At 50.1% G+C, this 25,963-nt stretch overlaps 1 protein-coding gene across 1 annotated transcript in view; it reads right to left on the bottom strand.

Annotated features, from left to right (window-relative positions):
• Positions 1–899: 899 nt before the first annotated feature.
• The window catches only part of SLC9A6 (solute carrier family 9, subfamily A (NHE6, cation proton antiporter 6), member 6), a 27,630-nt gene continuing 2,566 nt past the window's right edge, over positions 900–25,963 (bottom strand). The window contains exons 3-18 of the mRNA XM_010572547.1: positions 25,833–25,960; positions 19,356–19,555; positions 18,908–18,985; positions 18,161–18,237; positions 17,133–17,245; positions 14,638–14,743; positions 10,895–11,036; positions 10,562–10,667; positions 10,247–10,335; positions 9,926–10,039; positions 8,209–8,320; positions 7,661–7,814; positions 7,444–7,474; positions 6,135–6,214; positions 5,404–5,509; positions 900–4,346 (exon numbers count right to left, since the gene is read on the bottom strand). Coding sequence (XP_010570849.1) covers positions 4,071–4,346; positions 5,404–5,509; positions 6,135–6,214; positions 7,444–7,474; positions 7,661–7,814; positions 8,209–8,320; positions 9,926–10,039; positions 10,247–10,335; positions 10,562–10,667; positions 10,895–11,036; positions 14,638–14,743; positions 17,133–17,245; positions 18,161–18,237; positions 18,908–18,985; positions 19,356–19,555; positions 25,833–25,960 — 1,912 coding nt within the window. The 3' untranslated portion in view covers positions 900–4,070. The remainder of the gene's footprint in view (positions 4,347–5,403; positions 5,510–6,134; positions 6,215–7,443; positions 7,475–7,660; positions 7,815–8,208; positions 8,321–9,925; positions 10,040–10,246; positions 10,336–10,561; positions 10,668–10,894; positions 11,037–14,637; positions 14,744–17,132; positions 17,246–18,160; positions 18,238–18,907; positions 18,986–19,355; positions 19,556–25,832; positions 25,961–25,963) is intronic.

Here is a 25,963-nt window from a genome sequence, read left to right on the forward strand (position 1 = left end):
CCGTAGCAATGCCTCTCACGCAGGTGTGCTGGTTTTGGCTGGGATAGAGTTAATTTTCTTCACAGCAGCTGGTATGGGGCTGTTTTGGACTTGTGCTGAGAAGTGTTGATATTACAGGGATGTTTTAGTTACTGCTGAGCAGTGCTTACACAGAGCCAAGGTCTTTTCTGCTTTTCACCCCATCCTACCAGCGAGGAGGCTGGGGGGGCACAAGGAGTTGGGAGGGGACACAGCTGGGACAGCTGATCCCGACTGATCCAAGGGATATTCCAGACCAGAGGACGTCATGCTCAGCGTATAAAGCTGGGGGAAGAAGAAGGAAAGGGGGGGGATGTTTGGAGTGATGGCGTTTGTCTTCCCAAGTCACCCTTACGTGTGATGGAGCCCTGCTTTCCTGGGGATGGCTGAACACCCGCCTGCCCATGGGAAGTGGGGAACGAATTCCTTGTTTTGCTTTGCTTGTGTGCACGGCTTTTGCTTCCCCTATTAAACTGTCTTTATCTCAACCCAGGAGTTTTCTCACTTTTCCGATTCTCTCCCCCATCCCACGGTGGGGAGGACGTAAGCGAGCGGCTTTGGGGGGCTTAGTTGCCGGCTGGGGTTAAACCACGACAGCAGGTCCACCCACCGCCCCAGGACATGTTCGAGGGAGCAGCAGTTGGGTTTTGCTGCTCCTGGAGAAGCCGGGGAGCCGGACATCAGCGTCTCTCCGCTCCCCAGCGCCTGTTTCTGCACGGGAGGACGGTCCCGAGGCTGTGTTTCAGGAGCAGGGGTGAAGGCAGGAGCGTGCACCCCAGCCCGGCTGCCCTCCAGCCCATGGGGTTCAGCATCTGCATCACTGGCTGCTGCCTTACCCGTTGGCCAAAGGCCACGAACAAACTGGTCTGAGAAGGTCAAGCGGCACGTCGTCACTTTGCTACAGATTTATTTCCGTGTGAATTAATGAAACGGTACACACAATTCCAGGAAAAAAAAAAACCAAAAAAACTTGTATAGGCCCATAATCCTTCTTTCACAGTACAACGCAACACTAAAGGATTTAGTCAGTGTAAACAGAAGGTCCAATAGTGATCATCAGCTATCACAGATCAGCTGCACAAACACCACAACTACGGAGTTAATGCCATTACCACACAAATCGACAGTACCAGTACAAATCATAACTTTACCTACAGTGCTTTTTCATGTGCAAAAACCATGAAAATTCAATTTACAGAAGAAGGGCACCTTCTCTAAATCTTCACGGGAGCTGTAAACTGCCTCCTTGGGGCTGTCTTATCTATTGGGCGAAAGGTGTTGGGGCCTGATTCTCCAAGGTACCCTTAACTTCATCTGCAGCATGCAAACCATCAGGGCTCTGCATCTGAACACCGGGCACTCATGTATTCTCTGCTGCAGCAGGACAAAAAAAATAATCAGCTGAGGATGAATCTGAGTCATTTATTAAATCACTCCTGAATTTCAGCTTAGATTCATTCATTCGCCAAGACTATTCAACACAATCCTGGTTATATTATGTATGGATCATAAGAGTTCACAGGTAACCCACAAAATCATTATTCGTTAACTCTTTCTTTTTTTTTAGTGTACTAACCAAACTGTCACTGGCATCAAAAGCTGAGGCTTATGCTAATGTGTTGGCAAGCTTAAAGAGAGTGGATAAATTCTTGAAATCTAAGGGTCAGAGAAAGAGAGGAATGCTACCAAGGCTATGCTAAAACGTTACGCTGTGGCCATCTCGCAGCGCTCGGCTGCAAATTTGCACCTCAGCTGAGGATTGCCTGGGAGGGAGCCCTGCGCTGCCCTTACACTGTGCCGCACACAGGGCCTGCCGATGGGACCACGGGCGTTCAGGGGGAGCAGAACTGTTCTGCACCTCTGGTTGCACCAACGCCAGCTTTGTAAATTGAATTCATAGTCAGATTATACAGGAAAAAACAAGAGGTAGTTATTTATCATACCTCTTCAAAAAGGCAAAACAAACAAAAAACAGGATGTAGAAGTGATGCCGTAACCTAAAGTCAACAGGTACCTTTTTTTTTTTCCTTTTTTGTTTTTTTAAACACATGAAGTTAAGTTAGACATCATATAAAATGCACACTTTATGGAATTCCTGCATAGCAGGAAACAAAGAGGCTAGCGCTAATCCAACAGCTATGTTAACAGCGAGACTGCCATTTACCGGTGCAAGGAAGATGCCCTATCTAAATACAAACAGAGTGTTCCCCCCCTTCTAGAGGAGTCCTATGGCAACACTTACACATTTTGTTCAGAAGGAAAAAGAAAGCATTTTCTTGGGGATAAACTGCCAAAATAATTAGTTTCACATCCGTAAATTTAAGGCAATGTTACTTAGACCTGAGAAAATGGAAAAAAAAGAAAAAGGTTTAAATTTATTTTCTCAACTATACATATACACTCAAAATTTCAGTATTTCCTGCCTCCTCCAACTCTCAGGTGGTGCTGGGGAAAACAGCCATGGGGAAACTGCTCTGAGCTCTCAGGGTCGGATCCTGAGAGATGCAGAGTTCGTTCCAAGGAAAGCTAACAGGACCTGTGAGTGCTCAGACTCACCCAGCTCTTTTTCATACATTCTCTTTTTAAACACCTCTCTTTAAGCCCTCTGGAGAGGGTTAACTCCAGAACGGGCCTGTAGTGCACCGGTAACCCTGAAAGGTTTGTATAGCAAAACTGCAGCTAAAATAGACAATAAAATTACATACAGTAAATTTCTGCGATTCCCCCTCTTCAGGAGAAAAAGAAGGATGTCAGGGTTAACAATTTCACTGCACGTTTAGCCATTCCCATAACTACAGAGTAAATCCTTTAACACTAGTGTGAAATCGCAAATTGTTCTGTGCTCTTCCTTGGAAAATTAAAAAGAAAAAAAAATTTAAAAAAATCAACTCGCAAACATTTCTCGTTAAATGGTAAAAGACATGGGAGAGATGGGGTGGGGATTACAGACACACAGCATGCTAAGGAGTTATTAAACAAAGTGCAATGATTTTTGACTATACAGGAGGACGGACGGACAACTCCCCTTCAGTACCACCTAGATGCTCAATACCTCTGGAGAGGTCCGGAGGTACCATGTCAATCTGTAGCCGTAAAGCTTGTGTTCGAGGTTGGCTGGGCTCCACGGCCCCCTGTGCAACTGCGGCAGCTCTGCACATCTTAGCTACGTCTGTGACTGCGGGAGAAGGGATTCGCTCGCACCAAGACACGGTTGCTTCCCAAACGTGAAATCTAGTTGCCAGTTGAGGATTTGATGGCTGGCTCTAGAAAGCTGCTTGAGCCACAACTGAAAGAGGGACTCAGCCCTAAAAATCTGTGCACGCCTGGCAGTGGCTTCTGTGGGATCACCTCCTTCTCCTAAACATGACTACAGACACAGACCGTCCCTCCCTCCTGCTCCCATCCGAGCAGCCAGACACCCGCAGTCCTTGCTATCAGCTTTGGCCGGTGCCTGCCGTTAGCCCGCTAAAGCAGGGCTTGGGCAGAGGGTCACTAAAAAACAGAAAGTCTCCAGGTCCCAGCTCAGGTTCCCACAAAGCCAACAAGTTTATCACCGGCCACTGTCTGGCAAGAGGGTCTGTGGGCAGATTTTTCACTGATATTTCAAACCTGACTATCCAAAGATCAGTGACTAAAAAAAAAAAACAAAAAAACAAAACAATCCTCATCTGAATAGAAAGCGATTTCCACTGCTCGTCAGCACCTCCCTACCCTCCTCTCCCAGGATCAAGTGATGAACAGGGCGTCAGCTCCTTTACTTACCCCGCTGGGAACTAAATCCTTCGTCAAATCACACATTAAAGAAGCTCACTGTGTGCAAAAGACTCTTACGCTAAAACAGTTCCACCCTACACAGTGCAGTCAACACAGTTTTTAACTTAAACTTGCAGCTTGTTCTTTACAAGTGCTTGGCAGAGAATATTTATATTCTTCTGACACCATATAAATAATATTTATACAGCTTAGACATTTTGAGACATGCATTAGACTTTAGGTAGTACATATTTCTTGATCATATATGCAAATATTACTGTCAATTAAACTGAGCAACCTTATGCTGGACCATGTCTTGCGTTATCCAGGATGTTTGACGGTGGCTCCGAATCGTCCATGGGAAGGACCAGGCGTGTTCCCCGGATTACGAGTTCATGGTCCCCAAAAGCAAGCTCCCGATCGAGCGCGTCTTCAGAGTTGTTTCCCACGAACCGCCGCGACGTGCCGCTGGATGCGACAGAGTCGGTGTTGACGGTGGAATCCCCGTAGGTCAGACTGATGTCCCCGTCGTTCAAAATGAGGTCGGAGTCATCATCCTTTAGCTGCTCTTGATTCTGGGCAACAAACAGGAGGAAAGTGCTGTTTAACTCTTCCTGAATAGCTACGTTTGCAATCGCACGGTGGTGGTGAACGAGCAGATAAAGGCACCAAATCACAGACTCTCCCGCACCATGACCATAACCAGATGTGCCACACACACACACACACCTCTGAGCCCAGGAGACTCGCACAACGCACCAACTTCTCTGCAGTCTGCCTGAAAGGGTGCGCTCAGCTCTTCCTTCTGATGCCGTAGCCAGATACACGGGGAATGCAGCTTTGAGTGGCTTTGACAGAACTAAAATACCCATGGCCACAGGAATCGCACTGCCGACCCATCACAGCCATCTCTGTTTTGTGCAGGGAACTTGATGCTGGTACTTTGCCGGCAGGGAGAGAAAACTCCTGCCAGGGAGAGCTGCCGCTGCAAGGGGCTCCTGGCAGAGCAATACCCTGAGTGCTGTGGCCCTGCCGGAGAGCCGTGCCGGTACCAGCCACCCACAGAGCCACGAGGGGCCAAACCTGACCAGCAAACCCAGCTCCTCGCAGAGTGCGGGTGCACACAGGCTCTGCAGCGACGGTGGAAAAGGTCGCTGCCTACAGGCTCTCCAAAGCTGCTTGTCATCTCCCTGCCCCTCTGGGCTGCTCAGAGAAGGGCTCTTTACTCTTTCGGGAGAAAATCAGCCCCGGTTCAGATGCTGGCAAACTTTTTTGGTTGCGAGCGATGCAGCTGAAGGGCCTGGAGGAACAGCTCAGCTGCAGGGTTGGAAGAAAGCAGGGGTAAGGAAATTGTGTGTCCTCCCAGCTGGGCCTGGGGAAGGACAGCCGTGACAGCTTCATCGAGCCAGTCACTGAGGAACCACCATGAATACACCACAAATCCCTTCATGACCAAACAGTCAGCTGGAAAAGAAAATGCTCATGGGAATTAGCTCATCCATCAGCCCCAGTATCTGATCTCCCCGCAGGCTCCCAGCTCGAGGCTGCAGAGCAGCATCCAAAAGCTATGCAGAAACGTAAATGAGTCAGACTCCAGGAACACCGTGACAGAAAGGACGCCAATGGACTCACTTCGTACGCCTGCGGACTCGTCAGGCACCGGGCAATAGGCCCACAGCACCCCGGGAGCGTGGTCGTCAGAGGAGGACCGCTGTGTGTCAGCAGAGGCTTTAGATAGCTGCAGAGAGGGTTAAGGAAGAAAGAGGAACAGGGCGATGTCGGTAAGTCGAGGGGTGGGACGCAGAGGCAGCAGTGAAGGACTCGGTGTCTCGAGGAAATCACAGGAAGGAAAGAAACACAAGTCCCTGGAAGCATAAAAATTATAGGGATGAGCAACGTGAATGCAACCACACAGTGGGACACGAGTGGACCAGGACACGGTCCCAGTAAGAAAAGGCTTAGCAGCATCACTTGTCCCATCATCCTGTGCCTCACCTCAGCCTGGCAAACCGCTCCTCCACTAATTCACGGCAAAGCATTTGAAAGGGAGGAGGGACACAGATCTAGCAAGAGGGCTACAAATGAGAAGACCCCGTGCCATCCCTGCCCGCCTGCCACTGGGACTGAGGACCCCCCTGGGCTTCCAGGCTTGGAGAGCCCAGCTTGGAACTGAGCTACCACTGACAGTGGGTGGAACTGGTCATTTCTTGCAGCCACAGACACAAGGAGGTGCAAATCAAAAACCAGCAGTGTGACGGGAAAGCTCCTCTGCTGAGCGGGGAGCGAGTCACGCTCCGAGTCAACAGAGTTGCTCCGGCAGATGGGATTTGGCACGGCACGCACCGACTGCCATTCAAGGATACTTGTGATCGAAGTTGTACCACATGCGGAAGAGCCAGGCGCTTTCTGCCTTCGTACTCCTCCTCTCGCTCTCCGGGACGCCCTGTGGGAGAGCAAAACATTAAACAGCAGGCAGGGCAACGTGCCACAACCTGGATCAGGGCCAGGAGCCCCCCTGGGGACATAGGAAAACACACACCTTCCCACTGCCTCTTCCGAAGAAATCTTTGGGTTGCAGCGAGCATACAAGCATTCACACCACAACAGGCTGAAGGTGCTTCCAGCACCGCACTCTGCATTTAGCAGCGTACAACAGCCTTAGGGAGGTGGTATCAAAGCACAGAGTGACCATTTTTCTGCTAGAGCCTTCCAGTTTCTGGCTCCAAGGTTTTAAGTGCCTCAGAGCCAGCACCCGCATCCAGACATCACATTTAATAGTAACTGGCAGGTCCAACCTCCATCAGATCTCGCCTGAGATTTTTGTATGCAAATAATCATGTGTTAGGGGACTCCTGGCTTCCTTTTAGTTGGAGAAAAAAAATATTAAACTGTTTGGAGGGGACTGTGAATACAATTACATATTTCACAGAAATTTGGCTTTCGGATTTATGGCTCTGAGCTGCCTTTAGCATTTGACACTTTCTCTCCAGGAGGTGAACAGCCCAATAAACGGCTCTGAATAAAATGAACCTCCAAGGTGCAGAACCCACACTGAAATCAATTAGAGCCACAGCCACAGCACAACCGGGCTGCAGATGCACAAGTGAGACAGCTCGGGACTACCAGGCAGGAAAACTCCCAACGCCGCAGGGCTCCAGCATTTATCTCAGTGCGGTCAGTGGTTCCTGGGCTGCCACATAACTACCCACAGGAAACACGGGGGCAAAAGAAAGGTTGACGGTACCCGTGGGTAAAAGTGGGACAGAAGATGCTACATAAAATGTGTCAGTAAATGGCATTTCTGTACTGCCCTGGGTGCTGGGATGAGGCAGAGAGCCTCCATGTCACGCACATTTTGGTATTTACTTCAAACGCAGCAAGGGAGAGACCGAATCTATTGCAGGAGAACTGTGGACTGACTGAACAGTCCAGCGTTACTTCCATGCCCTTCCCTCCGACTGAATAAAAACAGGCCTCATTACAACCACAGAGAGCCCAGAAAAGCCATGACTCCCACTCATTGCAAACTTTCACCAGGGGAGCTAAAAACTCTCCCACAGCTGGAAGGGAGCGAGGCACAGACAGGCATTCACGGGGTCTCCGCGTAACGCCTGCACCGATGAGCACAGTGCAAATTCCTCTACAGAGGCTGCCCAGCGGCACCGCACTCACCACGTTCTCCTGATCCGCATCCACACCGACTCTGTGGAGGAGAAAACAAGCACAGGGTTAGCACCAGCAGCGCCAGGTGGGAACACGCCGCGGTCCGGGGCGGGGGGAGAAGGACACGATCTTCCTCTTGTCCCTTAAAACCGAGCACCTTCACGTAAAAGCGGGATGAGGGAGAGGACGTGCTGCGCCAGGAGAGCCCCACGCATGCCACGCTCACCGAATATTCAGGCAGGACAGCATGGCCGTGGTGCCCCCGCCGAAAACCCACACCGTAAAGAAGACGATGAGGAGCGTCGTGCTGAACATCATCTGCCGGGCGTAGGTGGCCGTGTCGCGGATGGCCAAGGCGAAAGCCATGGCTCCTCGCAGCCCTGCCGGGGAAGGGACGGCGGAGGGGAGGTGTTAGCCCACGGCACAGGCGGCTGCCCCCGCCGCAGGCTTCCCCACCCCGGGGGTTTACATCACGCTGCCCCACACGCGGTCCTGTCCCTCTGACAGGACATCCACCACCAGAGGAGACCACAGTGCTTTAACAGCGACGATTTCACGCAGTGCACTCAAGCGCAGGGCAGGAGGAGCTCGTTCCTACACCTCAAAACCAAGGCACTCGCACCACTGAACCTAAGACAGCCCTTTCCTGCCCAGCCTCTTCTCCAGACATTGTCCGTAAGAGATTTAGAGTTGAATAAGGAGTATTTCCAGGTGCTCGGGGGCAAGAAAGTGCAGACGGGCCCCGTGGTTGGAGGCAAAGATGCAATAACGTACCAGCAAACATCATCATATGCTGTAAATTTGTTCCGATCTTATTTCTTCTCCCCAAATTCAGTAAAAATGACAGTGGGTAAATATTGGCAGCTCTTCCTAGGAAGATAGCAAGCTGTATTTGCACACGTTAAGGAAATTGCTCTTCCTATGTCTCCCATCGCATCCCACCTCTGCACACAATGCCAATTTCTACTGCCTGGCAGAAACGCTGGGGAGCCTCAGAAATACCAGTCCTCTGGATGCAAAGGTAATAACCCAGCTCCGAGTGCTACAGCAGTGTGGGAAGAGCATGCTACTGCCTCATCGAAGCAAAGTACACATTGCAATTCAGGAATATCATACAGAGCCAAGCACAAATAAACAAAGGAAATGATGAGAGGGCAGGGTAGATGAGTGAGAGGAGAGAAAAACCACCATTTCTCGCTGTATGCTCTCCCCTGCTGGGTCCGTTTTCTACCCCAAGAATTATTTGTCCTCTGTGAAGCTCAAGTTATCACAGCTACCACAACCCCTCTGACATTCCCCTGCATGCCACACTTCACAGCTGGGTTTGAAGCTTTAAGCCAAGTCCCGTTCCCAAAGATTATTCAGCAAAATGAAAGCAGCAGCAGTTGAGAAGGAAAAAACAAAACCTAATGCTCTTTCTGTTTTCATAGTCTGGGAGATACGAGAATCACCAGCCCCTTTATATTGCTTTTTATCTTTGAAGCTGTGTCTTTTAATACCAGCACCCAGATGGCAAAAATAATCCTGGAGCCAGTATTCAGTGCAGCCTTGAATAATATGGAAAATGCTTCCAGCTTTTATGTTCTTTCCTGAACATCATGAATTTGCATAAGAGACGTATTTCATGATATCTCTCATGAATCAGCTGTTTCATCAGTGAGTTAGCCAGTTCCTGCTGAAGAGGCACAGCACAAAATTTCAGTCTAACCACCCAAACGGCATTTCCCTGCTCTTTACTCCCTTTACCCCACTGCAACCCTGCAAAAGCTCATCGGGGAAATCCAGCAGACCCCACTGCAAACCCACGTGCCAGCACTGGCAAAAAGAACAACGTTTTATTTATCAGTATAAACCTGCTTCAGTGGAGGCAAAGGGTGAAAGTAATTCTGCACATCCGAACTGGCTTCCCTGTGATATGAAAAAAATTCCTTCAAAATCCTTGTTTTTCTGAGACATACCAGGGCCAATAGCCTGTTTCCATTAGCATCCGCCTGCAAAAGGGAAATCCTCTCTCATGACATCATTCAAAGGCATCTACTGTAGCTTTAACTGTGCTACTTGACAAAAAAAAAAAAAAAAAAGCTTTTTTTAGGGTCAACCAAATGGAATGGCAGAGAAAAGAGGAAATAAACGGCTATACCAGGCAGTCCCCATTGGCAAAGCCACTCCTGGTGCCACGCTGCCATGTGACGAAGTCTGGTGTTCCAGCACCACATTCACATCAAACACCGAGTCTGTGCAGCAGCTGATTCGAATGCCCACAAAAGGAGACAAGACAGGGGGAAGAATAAAACCAGAAAAGCTGGGAAAAGAATCTCCTTCTTCTTAAAATAACCAGCAAAGGCACCACTACAGGGGAGAAATCTCCTTTTAAAAATAAAGCTAGACTGACTGAAAAAAACCCACACACATCTGAATGAAAAACACAAACTGGGAATGAGGCACCTCTCCCTTTCTTTTTTTGTCTTATAAAATGGGCTCCAAAGGATACAAAAGCCCCCACCACAAAGGTAGGGTTAAAGACGTGGTTCTGGAAGGTGAACAGTGCAAGTCCCATGTATGAGAAGATGAAGTTTTCTGCCAAGAAATTCAGAAGCTCAAACAACTGAAAGAGAAAAACAAATTAAAAGTGAGTTAGAGGTAACATAGATTTAACAGGAAAAACATGTTAGCCCATCCATCACGCAATAAATACTTCTGCAGAAGCAACCCTAGTAAAATCCATCTGTGGAAAGACAGATGCACCTAATTCTGGCTAGAGGGAAGGGAAAAATATTGAACTTGAAATTCAGAGGGACTGAGGAGCTCTCACCTGCTTAGTTCTGTGTTGAGACTCTGTAGATAAGTTGTTATAGGTATAATGGGCCTGCGTGATCCCACAGAAGAGTACGGCCACCACACCTGGGGAGCAGAGCATCACGTTAGACTCCCGGTCATGAAAAGGGAGCTGAGCTGCACCCCAGTAGTGTAGGGGACTTAATGCAATAACCCCAGAACCCAGAATAATTAAACTTCTGAAAGCAGAGGGAGAGCCCTGGCTGCAATCAACACTGGGAGGAGCAAAACGCAATAGCCCCATCATCCCCGCAGATCTCCGTTCCAGACGCAGGGCTGTGCTGCAGCTTGCCTGTAAAGCCACACGCTTCGGCCAGCAGGAACGTGCTCCAGGACATCAGGAAGAACAAGCCAGTCTCCAGCAACGGGAACTCCCGAAGTTTGGTGAACTTGGTGACGTTGCAGATCGTTAAGGACAATTTGGAGAGGAACTCTAGGCTAAGACCATGTAAAATTCAGTTGTGTATCACAGCAACACTACACAGCCTGCCCCTAAAAAGTCTGTGGCACTGCCTTTCATTCACTTAGGCAACAAATCATGAAACACTGTGTCTGGGTAAGATGCAGCGCAGCAAAAAAAGGAGCTGTTAAGCAAACGCTTGGAAAAAAACAACAAAAAGGATATTAAAGCTGTCACAACTCCAGTAGCTGCTCCCATTGCAAAAGATCCACTGAATATCCCCAGGAAGATCCCGATGGACTTGAACATCGCTGTGACATCAAATGTGTGGCTGTTGTCGCCCGCCGGCTGGTACGCAACAATTGAACTGAAAGAGGGAGGAAAAGCACACACAAGAACAGAACACTGCTTAGTCTGGAGGGAGAGGCACCTCCAGGGTGCTACGTGAGCTTTGCAGAGTGCTACGACCGCTGCAAACACCGAGCCTGAGAAATCAGGGATACAAAACCCGAGTCCCACGCTGCAATCCCTCCATGTTCACAGCATAGAACCACAGCATGCCTACCCTGTCCCAGGGAGTTTGGGATCCCCTTCGCTCCCGGACAGCTTTCTACAGTTCAGCCACCCCTCCTAGGCATGGCTCTGCGTTTGCTCCTTCTAGACATTAGAGGATTGGACCAAAGCCTGTCTCTTGCATGATCTCCTGCAAATACATTTGCTAGGTGACAGTCTGTCATTTACGATGGTATTTGGGGGGGTTGGCATCAGCTTTCTATAAAGTCGGGCACTCTGGGACCACAAAGCGTTCAAGCGGGAAGCCTACATTTCTCCATCAACTCCACAGAGGCAGCTAATGTGAACATCCCCTGGAGAACTGTAAGATATGCCGTTTTACTGCATTTAACATGCACTACATTTATTTTGTACCGCTTCGAGTTCTGAAGTGAAATACAGGGTAGCAAGGCAAATGGCACAGCGCCGGTTCACAACAGCAACGCTATTACCTTCATCCACCAAACTTCAACAGACCTTTGTGATGAGATGGCAAATAGGTCTGCCACGCTGATTCCATCTCTGAATCCGCTCCCTCCGAACTCCTGATGAGGCGAGCCTTGCATCAGCCATTCCACTGTTTTACTTGGAAAGGCTGAGATACAGGGGGGCCATTATCCATCTCCTAAATCCTATTTAACAACTCCTTACATCACTTTTTTTGATGTAAACTTACTGAAAACATTAACTTCCTAGTTAGCCATCCCTCGGCTGGTTCTGTTAAAACTCTTGGATGTGAACTTTAAACACTTGCTGTTTAACCTCCCGAGTTATGCTGGAGTGGAAAGTTACTGCCTCACGCACACATCCTGCAGCTTTCTCCCCTAACTACACACCAACATTTTTCTGCAACACAAATGACAATCCTCCCCTTCCCAACGTGTCACGGGTCACTTCCCGTGCTGAACTTCCCTGCTTTTAATACAGTTCGTTTTTCTGCATTGTCTTTTACACTGCAAGCTACAGATTTCTCCCTGTGATTTAATTTCTTTCATCAATCCCATCTTATACTTCCCATTCATCAACATGCTCTTATTCTGAGGCTTGGGGTTTGGGTTTGGTTTTTTTTTAAATCCAGACTGGTTTCATTTCCCCTCCATAACCAACTGTTTGGATGTCGGTTTTGCGTTTTAACCTCTTACAGTTTTCCTTCTGGTTTTGCTTTTTGCGTCACTAATAAGACATTATTTCCAGCTGCCCTTCATACACTTTATTTCCCCTGTCCCTGCCCACAGGGCTCCCCATGGCATTTAGCCCCTGTGAAACCTCCCTTTGGAAGAAGCAGGCGGAGACCCTGCGGCTGCATTTACCCCCCTGCTCCCAAACCGCAGCCCCGGCATCTCGCTGCCCACCGGCTTTCGGTTCTGGGTTCAATTCCTTTTCATCCTGCAACCGGTTCCCCGCTGCCAAGCCAGGCAAGACCAACACAGCACAAGGCAGGAACAGAAAGGCACGGATCCTGCTCCCCAACCACGGGAACGGACACTTGTCTGGGACAGAAAGAGGGGAGAAGAGGACCCTCGAGGGCACCCAGCTCCCAGCAGAAATCCCGGAGGACTCCCAGCTCCTCATCCTCCCCAGCGCGGGGACGATGCCCGCAGCGCTCGCTTTCACCACGTGCAAGGAGATGATGGTGCTTCTCGGGGCCACCACCAAACCCACACCCGGAGCCCCTCTTCACCCCGGGACAAGGCAGCACCCACCACCAGCCGTCACCCAGCTGGCAGCGCAGCCCACCCGCCCGCCCAGAACCCCCCCTGATTCCCCATCTTCCCAATTCACCCTTCCATCTCCCTAACCGGGCAGCAGGTCTTCTGCTTGTGGGGGCAGAACCATCCCCAGACGGTTCCCCCACTTACCTCTGCTGTGAAACGGGCAAACGCCAAACTAAATTTAGAAAATGGGAACCATAAATAGGAGTTCTGGACTGGTCTCGGGGGTGCTCTCCTCCCTGGAGCAAGAGGCTTTCGCCTCCTCCTTGCACCCAAGATGTGGTTGTGTCCAGGTGATTTGAGGCTGTCCTTGAGATACCTGCACCGACCGATACCCGCCGTGCTGACCGGGGCTGCCTTACGCTGCTTATGGTGACCCCAAAGACAAAGACCACGGCAAGCTTTAAAACAGGTACGGCTTAATGGCTGAAAAGCCCTTGAGAAGTCAGGGTGCCGCTGGGCCGGTCTGCACAAAAGCTTTGCGGCAAAATAGCTGCTGACTGCAGCTTGGAGCTGCTGTTTTGGTGCAAATTATCTTATTTCAGGGAGGGGGGTGGACTGAACTCAGCTTGTGGGAAGAGGAAGGCAGGAAATCAGAGCAACAGCTACAAAGCTGATAGTGAAACAGTGGAAGAGGCAAATCGCCGCGCACGGCACAGTCAGCTACATGTGGGGAGATCCACCACAAATTTCATTACTCTTGATGCTGAACACACCCACTCCCACCCAAAACCTCCCGGCACAGGCTGGAAGACCCTGTCCCTTCCTCACTCAGGATCACCTCTTAAACACGACCTGGCTGTGCAGCATGTACTCTTGCACTAACGGTGACACATCCAGCATAAAAGCCAGAGCAAGCAATACAAATGGTTCCAGAAACCTCAACAGAAACATTCAATTCAGTAAATACAACTCATGCGGGTGGCGATACGCAGCTCACAATATGTTACTTGCTGCCTCCGTCTCAGTAAAACCCACACAACCAGCACGCTGGAGTGACAAGTATTCCAGAAATATTTTCTGCATTAGTCTCAGCTATACGTTAACCTGCCACCATTGCAGATATTATATATTTCCAAACAAATTCCCGTGATGACAGCACAGTGAAAACGCAGATAAAATACGTCCTCCATGCAGAGGACATAAAATATTAAAGACTATAAAGCATTCTTCAGAAAGCCAGCAAGTTTCCCATGCATTCAGTCCAGGGCATTAACTCCGGCTGTAAGAAATACCATCTTCTTGATGCACAGAAAGGGGGGAGAGAAAGGAAACAGCTGCTTCACCAACTATTTCCACCTAAACAAAAGCAGGTATTTGTGGATGGGAAGGAAGGCAGGTAGGAGCAAAGCCACCAGCAAGGGGTTGCAGTGGGATCCTGTGGCCGAAAAGCAGACGTGGTGCTTTTCCCATTTCAGAGGACATAAAAACTTCCTTCTGGCTGGGTCAACCGGCCATAAAAGGAAAACAAAACTATCCGTCATGCAGGGGAAAAGTTGTAAGGACAGCCCACAATCCCAAGCTGCCGTCTGCAATGAGGAAATGCGTCAGAAGGTCACTAGAGCTTTTCAGGACACTTAATATGGAAATCTGCTCTTGCAAACACCAATGCTGCTATTTCACAGGAGCAAGGCCGAGTGGCTCCCCCCAACACCTGACATGCAACATACATAACAATTAAAAATAAAAACAGAAGACACTTACGAAGACAGCACTATGGCAACGGCATCATTGAGGACGCTTTCGCCAAAGAGAAGGGCATACAGCTCAACATCAACCTGGAGTTCATGGAATATGGCAAGAACAGTCACTGACAAATAGAAAAATAGAGAGACATTCAAAAAGGTGCCGTTATTTTGGTGTAATCAAAGACAAAACACCCCTTTTTAGAAAGCTGCCTTCCTGCACATCTGTGCCACTCTGCTGCAATGGTGCCAGCCACCCCCCATGCTCCCTTTGAGAGTCTTCCTTCTGCCCTTTAAGATCTGGATTTGCTTCATCATTTCCCTCCTCCTTTTACTAAAACACATCCTGGGCATTAGGTCTATTGAGTCTTTAGCAGGCAGACATGCACAAACTCTGCTCTGAGCTTCCTGAGGGTCTGAGCTCACAGGCTAGACCATGGTACCACGCTGACACAAAGCCACCCAGCTTTTGGGATGCTGTTAGCTCGGGGCATCAGGGAGAGCCTTCCTCCACCTGCAGAAGGCCAGGAGGATGCAGGCTTGTCCAGGATGATGGCTGTCCTTTCCTTCCATCCCTGATAGTCCGAGAGAAATCCTCTGATTCAATACAGGTTGACACACTGGAAATGCCAGCACTGATGTGTTAACATTTCAGACCTGACTGGAAAAAAGCCAGGCATCGGCTCAAACCCTGTGTGGGGGTTTCTTGTGATTTATGGCCACATGGCAGAGATCAGAGTATGCTCAAGCCCTTCTGTAATCCAGCAGCTCCAAGAAGATAATGAAAATGCAGCAGATTTTGCCTATCAGCCTTGCAAAAACATCACAACATCTAAAGCAAGCAAGATGTAACACATGGTGCATCGTGCACAGCTCAGGCTGCTGCAGAGGGCTGAGCTAATTTCAGTGAACTTCTGTGAAAGTCCTTTAAAACAGCATTCAGGGACTCATCTGTGCAAACTGAAGGGGGTTTAACCCACTTATGCACAGGGAAACGCACCATTTTTACCTGTGAAATCTTCTTGGTCCTGTTTTGAAGCCTGAAGAAGGGATGCGATGCTGACAGCTCGTCTGCAGAATTCCTAAGCGTTACTTCTACCTACGGTACTTGCCTGGCCTCTGCCCATCTGCCATCAGATTTACCACACTGCCATCATGTCTGTGAGGTGCTCCCTGCTTTGCAAACGTGCCCCCCTCTCGATGTCGACACCCCAGCTAAGTTACAGGGAGAATGCTCGACCTCGCAGCCCCACGGGACCAGCTCCCCGCTACAAGAACCAGTGGCCTGAATGCATGCCCACCCAAGACACGTTCGGAGAAGCTGGGAAATCATTTTACCTTATTTTTTAAGTTATTTGTTTGTTGGGTTTTTTTTAAATAAAAATATCAGCAGTAATAGCCATACCAATATCTGGCAAATCTTAGGGAAACGTGAAAAACAAATTTTTAAAAACTCATGGGGAATGCACGTCTTGCATCTCCACCTGGCAGACAGATGTGGCTACTGCCACGTTATGCTGCAGGTTATGTTCTGCAGCGTTATTCTTGCCTATACGCACATGCATAAAATGCTCCTCATTTTGCCTTTGAAAACAGAAATGACTCTTTGTTAAGATGAGCAGGTAAAAGTCCCAATTCATCCAGAAACAACAGCCGCTAGCACTTGTTTCAAAAGGACAGAAGACTTGGCTTATCCAGGCGTGCAATCTCTCCCTTCCAAGCAAAACTGACCAATATCTGCATTTAAAAAGATCCGCCAAAGCTACTGTAACATCGGGAGGGGGGCGATGCTGCCACCCCCCAGCCCCACCACACCGATCTCAAACGTAGCAGCCACGCTGCAAAGGAAGAAATTCAAGCCCTGTTCAGCAAAGGGCAGGGGGAAAGAGAGGCCTTTCTGTAGTTCTGTGTTTTTAGGTAAAGCTGGAACATGCAAATAAACAGCTACCATGTAATGGCAATCGTGAACTAAGTAAAATTCAGTTGGACAAGGCATGTTTTTCATAATTTTGATTTATAAAGTGCATCAGTGGACCAAGATGTCACTACTGTCCTCAGTACTGCTCATTAAGATCAATCTTCAATTAGATTAGCGCCTTCCAAAATCCCACCCAAACGGAAGCGGAAGGTCTAACTAAACTAAACTAACTAAAACTATCAACTGAACCCTCCCCACATTACACATCTTGTTCTGCATCAGCAGTTGACACAGGATGGCAGAGACACAGTGGACCTGTCCCAAAACCCAGCAAAGTCAAGAGAGACTGCCTAGGACTTCACTGCAAACAAAGATTCAGGGAAGCAGAGGTTTGGAAGGTATACTACACATAACTGGAAGGAAATAAAAAGGCATGGAGACAAATTTGACCTCTAAAAATGTCACAAATAAATTAAACTCCAAAACTCAGAAGGAGGGAACTTGCAGGGGTTTCAGACTTTCTTCCCCTCTTCCCCACAACTCAAAACAGATCAAAATGCAGGTAAAATGATGGAAAAAATAACTGTCCAACATACCTGGGTCAGTAGCCGACACGATGGCACCGAATAGGAGGCAGTCAGTGAAGTAGAAGTCTCCCCCGAGCTGCCCAGTGACTTTCATCAGCGCCACGCAGCCATACACGACAGAGCTGGTGATCAGAAGAAGCAATTACTCATCTCTGCAGTGCATTAAAATGACATTCAAATGGGCTCGATTCCCCTAAATTTGCCAGATTAACCCCTAAAGTTATCCAAACGCAGGAACACCAAAGAACTGAGCCTGGTGAAAGCCCAGGACCACACACACCAAAGCACCCATCGCACCAGACCACAAACATGGTGCCAATGAGGAAGGGGGACCAAAATTCCTCCGTGAGCATAACATGGCTAAAGAAAAGCAACAGCCAGGCTTGTGGAGTCTCATGATCACTTTGCAGTGTTTCACACTAACACATTTCAGTGGGATCACCTTGGTCTGACTTTGGAATGGCCAAAACTTACAGCGAGGAACAGATAATGTGGATGCTGAGTTTGCTTGAATCCACTGGACTTTCCAGGGGAAAACACCCTACGCCAGCCTGCCTGTTACTATTCAGAGTGGGAATCGTCTAGCTCCCTCTGCGCACAGAGATAAATAATTTGAAACACAATCTGTGCTTGCTAGGCACCCGCTTCCAGCAAGTAAGGACAGGACGCGTGTTTACGATCCTGCCCTCTACTCTTGTGTCTCATGCTTGTTAGGGCTGTGCTTTCAATAATTTGAAGTTACTGACTGTTTTTTCAGGACAATCTTCAGAGAAGTGTGAAACTGTCCTTGCCATGTATGTAACTATTCCGTATGGAATGCTGAGAAAGCACTACGCAATTAGACAGCAATCACCCTATCCACACAGCAAAAGCTTGCACAGTAAATAGCATTATTTGCCACTGCCGAGCAGCGGTAGTAGAGAGCCTGTGTGATCTTTGAGGGCTGGAATTAGCGGCCACAGCTCTGGGCTCAGAGCACTGCCTCCGAGTATGGCTCAAACTGCCGTGGAAGAACCAGACCAGCTCCAACTACTCACCCGATCACCAGGCAGGAAATTGCAGTGCCGAGAAAAGCGTATGCTAGGATGGATCCCAAGTTTCTGAAGAAGTGCCTCTAGAAGGAGGAGAATAAAAAAACCTGAATTATATTTTGCTAACAATTTATTTCAAGCCTGCACAGGCACCCACACAGTGTCTCTAGCAACTTGGACCTAGCTCAGACACCACGAGCTGGACAAGCACAGCTGAGCAGTGCCCAGCACAACGGTGTACACTGCCAGGCCAGCAGATATTAATGCAGCATTAATAAACATGAACATATCATTTTCTTGTACCCATGTATTTAATAAGGTGCTGTTCCAAGTCCTGGGAACTGATTCCCTAACCCAGCAGCATTCCTACTTCCTTCTGCTGCAAGCTAAACAGGATCATTTTCCTCTCCTTCCAAATCAGCATTTCAGAGAGCTCCTGCTTTCTAAAACCCTCCTACCCTCCTGTGTGTTTCGAAAGTGAGGATGGCTGAAATGGCCCAGCTGACCCAAAAAGCCCCTGCGCAAACCCGTGCTGGAAATGGTTGAAGTCACTGACCCTTCCCGGGGCAGAGGGATGGATGAGACCGACTGGGGCACTCTCAGCCCTGCTTCCTACAATCCCGCATGTACTGGGGAAAACCGTACCCAGCTCCGCAGCCTCAGCCTGCTGAGCAAGCATGAAAGCACTCTCAAGTATTAAAAATGCTCTGGAGGCAGAGGAACTAAAAACGTAGGCGCTGTAAAGGCACGTACCCTTTTCAAGCTGTAGCCTGCATAAAATATAATTGGAGGAAGCAAAATGTTGAAAAATACTTCAGGATCAAAAGTCACCTGTTAAGAAAAAAAAAAAACCAACAGTAAAATGGTTTGTTAAGAGTGCAAGACAAAACACAAATAAGAATGTCATACAAAATATATGCAGGAAACCCTGTACCCCCGCCGAATGAAAGCTGTCAGGTGAACGCTGAGGACACGTCCAGGATCTTTGGGAGACATAGCTCAGTCCAAACAGCTTAAATTAAGATCAGCTGAAACTAGAGTTTCATTACATTGTGTTCAACTTATAGTTTATATCTGATCACAGTCTGACCAAAGTTAAAAAAATAAAAATAAAAAATCACTTAATCCAGCAGATACAGGACCGGTCCCCATGGAGGGAGTGGGGAGCATCGCTCACCTCTCCAATCGCCGACTCCCTTACCTTCCTCAGCATCTCGTTATCCTGGACATTATTGAGTTCCTGGGCACTGATTTCCCCCTTCAGGGTGTACTCGTAGTACTTTCCGCTGACGTTCACCAGCAGCGTGGCGGGACTGGTCTGCACTTGGCAGCTCAGCGTCACGTTGTTGACGTCGCTGGGGACGTGGATGCCGTAGCGCAGGACCACGCCGACCAGGACACCTGAGGAGGGACACGCATCGGTGAGATGAGCCACAGCAAACGCCTGGGACGATCTCTTTGAGCACGGATGCAGCACCAGGCACCCCAGGATCCTGACCCCCTGCTCAGCTGCTGAGCACAGCCACCATCCAAATAATTGCCTGTGCAATATTAAACCATGTGCATCCTCCCACGAGCCATGCAAACGCTCCATGCTCGTGCCGACTTTCTAACACCAGCCACAGCTGGTCCTGAAGGCTTTTAATTACCCAGCAATCAGTCAGGCCCTCGCTCTAGTGCGGCAAACAGCCGACACAGAGGGCACGCTGGTTTTCTTAGGGCGAGCACCCTGGCATTGCTGGCACACAGCTGGGGACCTGGGCAAGGTGCTGCTCACGTGTGCCCAAACTATGCACGTTGCACCTGGAAACCTGACGGCATCATGTTTTGCCACCACAGAAATACATTAAACCCTTCCTTTTTGTAGGGAATTAAAAAAGGTACCAAGCAACCATCACAAACGCTTTGAGGACAGTGAGCATCCTTCATAAAACGCTGCAGCACCATAAAGCCTCCTCCTGCAACAGGGAGCTTTCGCAGCGCACAGCAGCGATCCCCATTTTATAAAAAAAAGTGGAAGTTTTGCCTCTGGGCCAACCACCCGGGTCTGCTCCTCGCCCTCTGCAAGCTTCAGCTCTGCACCATGAGCAGCAGCCCCAGGGCAGCCCCGCAAGTCAACGCTGCCTCCGGCTCAGCTGCTGCACAGGAGTATCGCGGGGTTAATTTGAGAGTCAGCAATTTATACTGGCACTTTTCTTTTGCAGCACAGCTGATGAGCTGTGCTCTGAGGCCTTGCATCCAGATTAACGGCGTTCGCACAGCACAGGCTCCTCCGGCTCCTTCTCACCCGCACGGCGTGCCGAGCGCTCTCCTGGCAAAGCTTTTTGACATCTGCAGGCTGGGGAGGAGGGATGTCCCACAAGACACCTTTCCACGTAGCCTTCAGCACAAAGGGTTTGGAAACTCCTTGATTAAGGCAGCGCTGAGCCACCACAGAAATCCTGGATCTTAACCCCATCTCTGAACCACACATTTATGAAAAACTTTCAGACACGTGGGAACTAAACAGAGACCGCAACACTCGGAAGGCTTCTCCATTTGCCTCCCAGGATGCTCCCGCTTCTTTACTGTTGCCTTAATTAAGATCTTGCTCTGTGCTTTCCTACAGACAGGGCACAACCCCGACCGAAGGGAACACCAAACTCTTCCTCCACCACCATGTCGCAGGAGCAGAGCCTGGGCAGGAGCTCTGCCGTGGCCGGGCAGGAGATTGTGGGACCCCAACCCATTCCGTACCTCCTGCAGCCCGTTCCCGATCCGCTGCCCCGTTTTTGCCTTCTCTTCCCTTGACAGCAGTCTTCCAAATGAGATTTGCTCATTTTGCTGACAGCCAGAAGAAAAGCCCCTGCCTCCCATCCCCATCCCAGGGGATGTCGTGCACAGCAGGGCCACCCAAGCACACATCCAGGCCATGAGCAGAGGCAGAAGAATCGGCTGCAAACAGACTCACCGCTGCTAACCCATCACACCAGTGACACAGATGGCTCATCCCAGGGCTGACAGACCCGGGAGCTGCACCCAAAACCCAGTCCCTGGTCTAATACGGCACTTCTGCAGCACAGCTGAGCTGCTTTCGCAAACCTACCCATGCTTTTAAGCCATGCACAGCCGACCATGTGCTCACCACATGTTCTGGGCTTTATCCTGCATTGCACCGTTGGCACAAAATTGCCCCGACAGCAGCAGAAAAGGTCCTTCTTGGAAGAACCAGGCACGGTCAGCTCCAGCAAGGAGAGCTGCTTCAGGGAACATCACACTGTGCAGAGCATCTGAGAGCTGCTTTTACACCAGCATCGCTAACAGAGGACACCAAAGAGGAATATTTTTGCTTAATTTTCTGCTAGCCTCTTTGTTCCTGTGATCTTCCAGTGCTCCAGAAATAAAAGTATGGAAATGAAGGCAAGGTTGTCAAGAACACTGAGATGCCACAGCGTGTATTTACATGAGGATGTGGCAGGTGGGGGGGCACGTGGCACCGCAGCATCAGGACAAAACACCCAGATCTCCTTTCACCCAGAAGATGATGACCCCTGAGGTACCACGGGAGACAACAGAAACTCCTCACTGGGATAAAGCGAGCTTCAGAGGGTTATTTACATCTGCTTACAACTATTAAGCAGCTTTAAACAGTTACAGTGAGAATTCAAATGCAAGGGAGGAAAGCCAGACTGGGGAGCTCATTTACCCTCCACCCTTGCCACTGCTCCTGCACTCCTACGGAGCAGGCAGCACTGCATACACCGCGCTCTGCAGCTCTCCAGAGCTACCTGGGGTGGCCTTTAAAAAGCCTTTTTTTAAAAAAAAAAAAAAGTTGATTTTAGAGCTTCACACAGGAGTCAGAAACCTCCAGCAGCAGCAGCTGCCTGCCTTTTCTCAGTTGGCAACCCATCCAGCGACCCCTTCAATGCCCAGGGTCAGCACTTGGAGATGAGAGGCCCTGCAGGGACGGACACTGCTGTGAATTCAGAAGGGATCCTGACTCACCCGCCTCCCCGCTCTTAATCCCCATCCCAAAGCAGCACTACATCTGATAGCACCCCTGCTCGTCCTCGCCGTCTCGCTTACCCGGGCAGCTGTTCCCGGCCCCACGTGCCGGCAATGCTCCGGCCACAGCCAAATTCCCACTCTGGCCGGGAATGGGATAAGGGAAAAGGGACAGATAAACCTACAATATCTGCCAAGATCACTGTGGTTGGGGGTCCCAAAATCAGGCATTTTATCTTGCCCTGTAACATGCTGCCTGGGAGGCTCCCAGAGCTCTCCGGACCGGGGTGGGAAAAGACGCCCACGTGCAAATACACATCCAGCCAGCATCGCGCCAGCGGCTCCTGACACAGAGATGCCATCAGAGTTACTTACACGGAAAGCACGCTGCTGCTCTGCTGAAAGGCAACTATTCTGCCAACGTTAAGATGACCCCACCACCGGCCCCTCCTGCCCAACAGTGGATCACTGGTCAACCCTCCCCACCTAACGATGCTCGCTGGAGGCACTTGGGACAAACACAACTCAGATGCCGAGTTTTTTCAGACACCAAACCCAGTCCTGGGCTCAGGCTATCTGGACCAAGCCCAGGGGACCGTGTACGTCCTCCTGGTTCTGACGGTCTCTTAGGAAATGGTTCAAACTCTCTTGGCGCTCAAAGGGCCATCCTAGCAGCAACCCGTGAGCCGCTCCGCCAGTATCGACATGCTTTTGCAGCCAAAAGTTTTACAAAACTGAGCCCTGGGAGGGAGCTGAGCGGAGGGAACCTGACACGGAGGAAGCTGCCAGCCGAAAGCTGCAAGGAGTAGAGAAGCTAAAGGCAAAGCTGGTAAATTAATTGACTTCTTTTATGCAAAGTGCAAGAGATTACTTTCATTGCATTTCTCCCAACTTCATTAAAAAGAACAAAAGCCCATGGGCTTTTTTTTAGGTGCTGTTGAACATTTCCGAGCTAGGGTTTTAAATGAAGACTAATATATTACCATCCAGGCACTTAACAACAATGGAAGCACACAGGATCCCCAGGCGAGCATTAATCTGGACACCAAAAGGAAAAAAAAAATGTAGCAAGCAACTGAAGACATCCCAAAACCAAGCAATTTAGACGTACACAATCCAGGGGCCAAGTGGGAACACGTACAATGAAACTAGAGAAGCTCCTGCCACATCCACCATCAGACCCTGAGAAGAACTGAAACAAGACTGTTTAATTAATCATCCTAGATGTTGAGTACTTCGGATGTAGGAACCTCATTTTAAACACCGAAATGAAGCCTAGGGGCTACTAAACACCTATTGTCTATCACCGTGCAATGATTCCAGCCTGCATCCAGCTCTTGAACATCAAATTTCAGCTGATGGTGTAATTTGTAAGGTATAAATCCACCTGGAGCAAGAGCTTATAACTTACAGTAAAAACACAGACACCAAGGAAACTCTTACGTATTTCAGCAAGAAGAGATGTATGCAAAAGTTTTATTTGACTTAGTTATTGGGGCTTTTTTAATTAGAAAAAGACAAGCTTTTACAAATTGCTTCTCTTGCCTAGATTTCAGGGTCTGTTTTGCAGCCTGCCTGCTGCAGCACTTCCACATTTTCAGCGGACTTCCCCAGGATGAAAAGCATCGCAGGGGCTGAAAATATCGCAGGGGACCGGGAACAGCAAAGCAGAAGCGGTACCTGCTTTGCTCCCTGCAGCTTTTAAGTTGTCGCTGTAAAACAACAGCATCTCACCACTCCTTGGGAAATTACACGCCCCTTTTCCTACGGTAGCTGCCACAACCTGAGAAGTAAATGCCAAAAGCCTTGATAGCAGGGAAAAACTCGGGATTTTCTGCATGAACAGACAGGTGACGTTACCGATTTCGCCAGAAATTTTCTAAGCACAGTCTGCAAAAGAGCAGACAGAAAATATGCGTTTTAGGGATCAGCAGGAAACCAAAATGACCCAGGTCATCCCCTGAGAACAAGGGGAGCGCTCAGGTGGGTCAGGGAGAATGGAGGACCAAGAGGAAGAAAACTCCAGGAGAAAAAGAACAAGATTAAGGGCAAGTTTGAAAGAGAGAAGGGAACAGAAAGGCCATGTGTTGGCGAGCTCTGGGGTAGCAGGAGAAGGAAGACCTTCCGTGCTGGAAGCACGTGTTCCCACAGCACATCTCCCATCCCGGGGGGGTGACCACCCCTGCCCCAGGCAGGCGGCCAGCAACGCCTGCACCCACCTCAGCGGTGGCTTGCAGGAATCTGAAAAGGCAGACCAGTATTTTGTGCCTCTGGGCTGACGCAAGTGTCTCCGCCCCTTCGTTTGGAAGGACACTTCCAATTAAATGAAACTTAGGATCGCAAAAGCCAACGGCCCAAACAGGTCAAGTCACAGGCTTCAGAGCGAAGCTTTCTGCTGAGCGGGGGACTCGGCCACGTTGCTGCTCTGACCAAGCTTGGTCGCACATCGCCCACAACCAGCAAGGGCAAGGACAGCACGGGGAAGAGACGCTAACCACAGCACTCAGCAGAAGACACCTTCTCAATCCTAAACTCTGCGAGTCTTGTCTAGATAAGGATCCACGGCCGTGTTAATCACTCCCCCAGCACAACTCCCAGTCCTACTTTGGTTGAACTCCAAGTCATGCTAGATAACCTGGCTAGAGCCACGTACGGCCATCTCCATCCGGTGGTCCAGGCCACTTCATGAGGCCATGTCACCTCAGTAAATCACAGGCCACCGTTAAAATCCAACCAGCTATGGACCCGCTCTCCCGACCCACAGCCTCGCTCCACTTCTTGGGGGACACACGTGGGGCATCCCACTGACAGGTCCTGTCACGGCGGGAGGACGAACCCCAAAAGTAGGGGCTCGTCCGCACAGGTCCCTGAGCAGGGGGATGTAAGGCTGCTGGCCCTGCGGGTCCCTGAGCACGGCAAAGGGGGGGAGAATGTCCCCAAATGGCCCCTCCGCTCCTCTTGTACAGCTTCTGGAAATTCCAGTCCTCTAAACAGAGGGTGGAAACACAACCTCTGGCCCCAGCGCGTGGGATGCAAGGCTCCTGACCGGTGCAAAGCCTGGCCCCAAGTCAGCCCCGGAGCAGGTAAGCGGGACTTGCCGGTGCTCGGTGAGATGGGTTTTGAGGCCACTTGGCACACGGTAGCCCCTGACCCCGCCACCTTCACCCGTGCTGCAGCCCCCCTGCGAAGCCACCCGGGAAAACCCAACTAGTTGCTCACTGCCCGTGATTTCGGAGTCATGCTGCCCTCGAAAGCCCTCGATATCCAGGGTTTGGAAAACCAACCAACCCTCCCTCCAGCAACACCCAGTAACACCCAGCACGGGGCGATCCGGGACGGGGTACCCAGCCCAGCCGTCCCAGTAAGACGGGAGCATCTGGCTGCGGCTGGGAGGGGACGCGGCGTGCCCCCCGACATCCCCGCACCCCTTCGCCCACACCGATGTCCACGCGACGAGCCCCGTCGTAGCCCCGAAGAAGAAAAGAAGGGTGGGCTGCCGGGTCCCCGCCGTAACAGCGGGCAGGGGGGTGCCAACCCAGGCACTCCAGTTGGCCCAGCGCGGAGCCGGGACTGGTTCGGATGGGGCTGCCGGTGCTGAGGGCAGGGCGGGGGGTACTCGCCGCAGGGGTTTCCCACGGAGAGGGGTGGGAGGGAGGGTGTGGGTGTGCGTGGGGTGGGTGCCGGCGCCCCTCACCGTAGATCATGGCCAGGCCGGTCTCATGGAGGAAGCGGGCGCGGCGGTGCTTGAAGAGCCAGATGGTGAGGATGGTGAGGGTGAGCAGCAGGATGAAGACGAGCAGGTTGGCGCTGGCCTGCCGGTGGCTC

This window comes from Haliaeetus leucocephalus, unplaced genomic scaffold (assembly GCF_000737465.1).
Source record: "Haliaeetus leucocephalus isolate CR32 unplaced genomic scaffold, Haliaeetus_leucocephalus-4.0 Scaffold340, whole genome shotgun sequence".
Classification (NCBI taxonomy): domain Eukaryota; kingdom Metazoa; phylum Chordata; class Aves; order Accipitriformes; family Accipitridae; genus Haliaeetus; species Haliaeetus leucocephalus.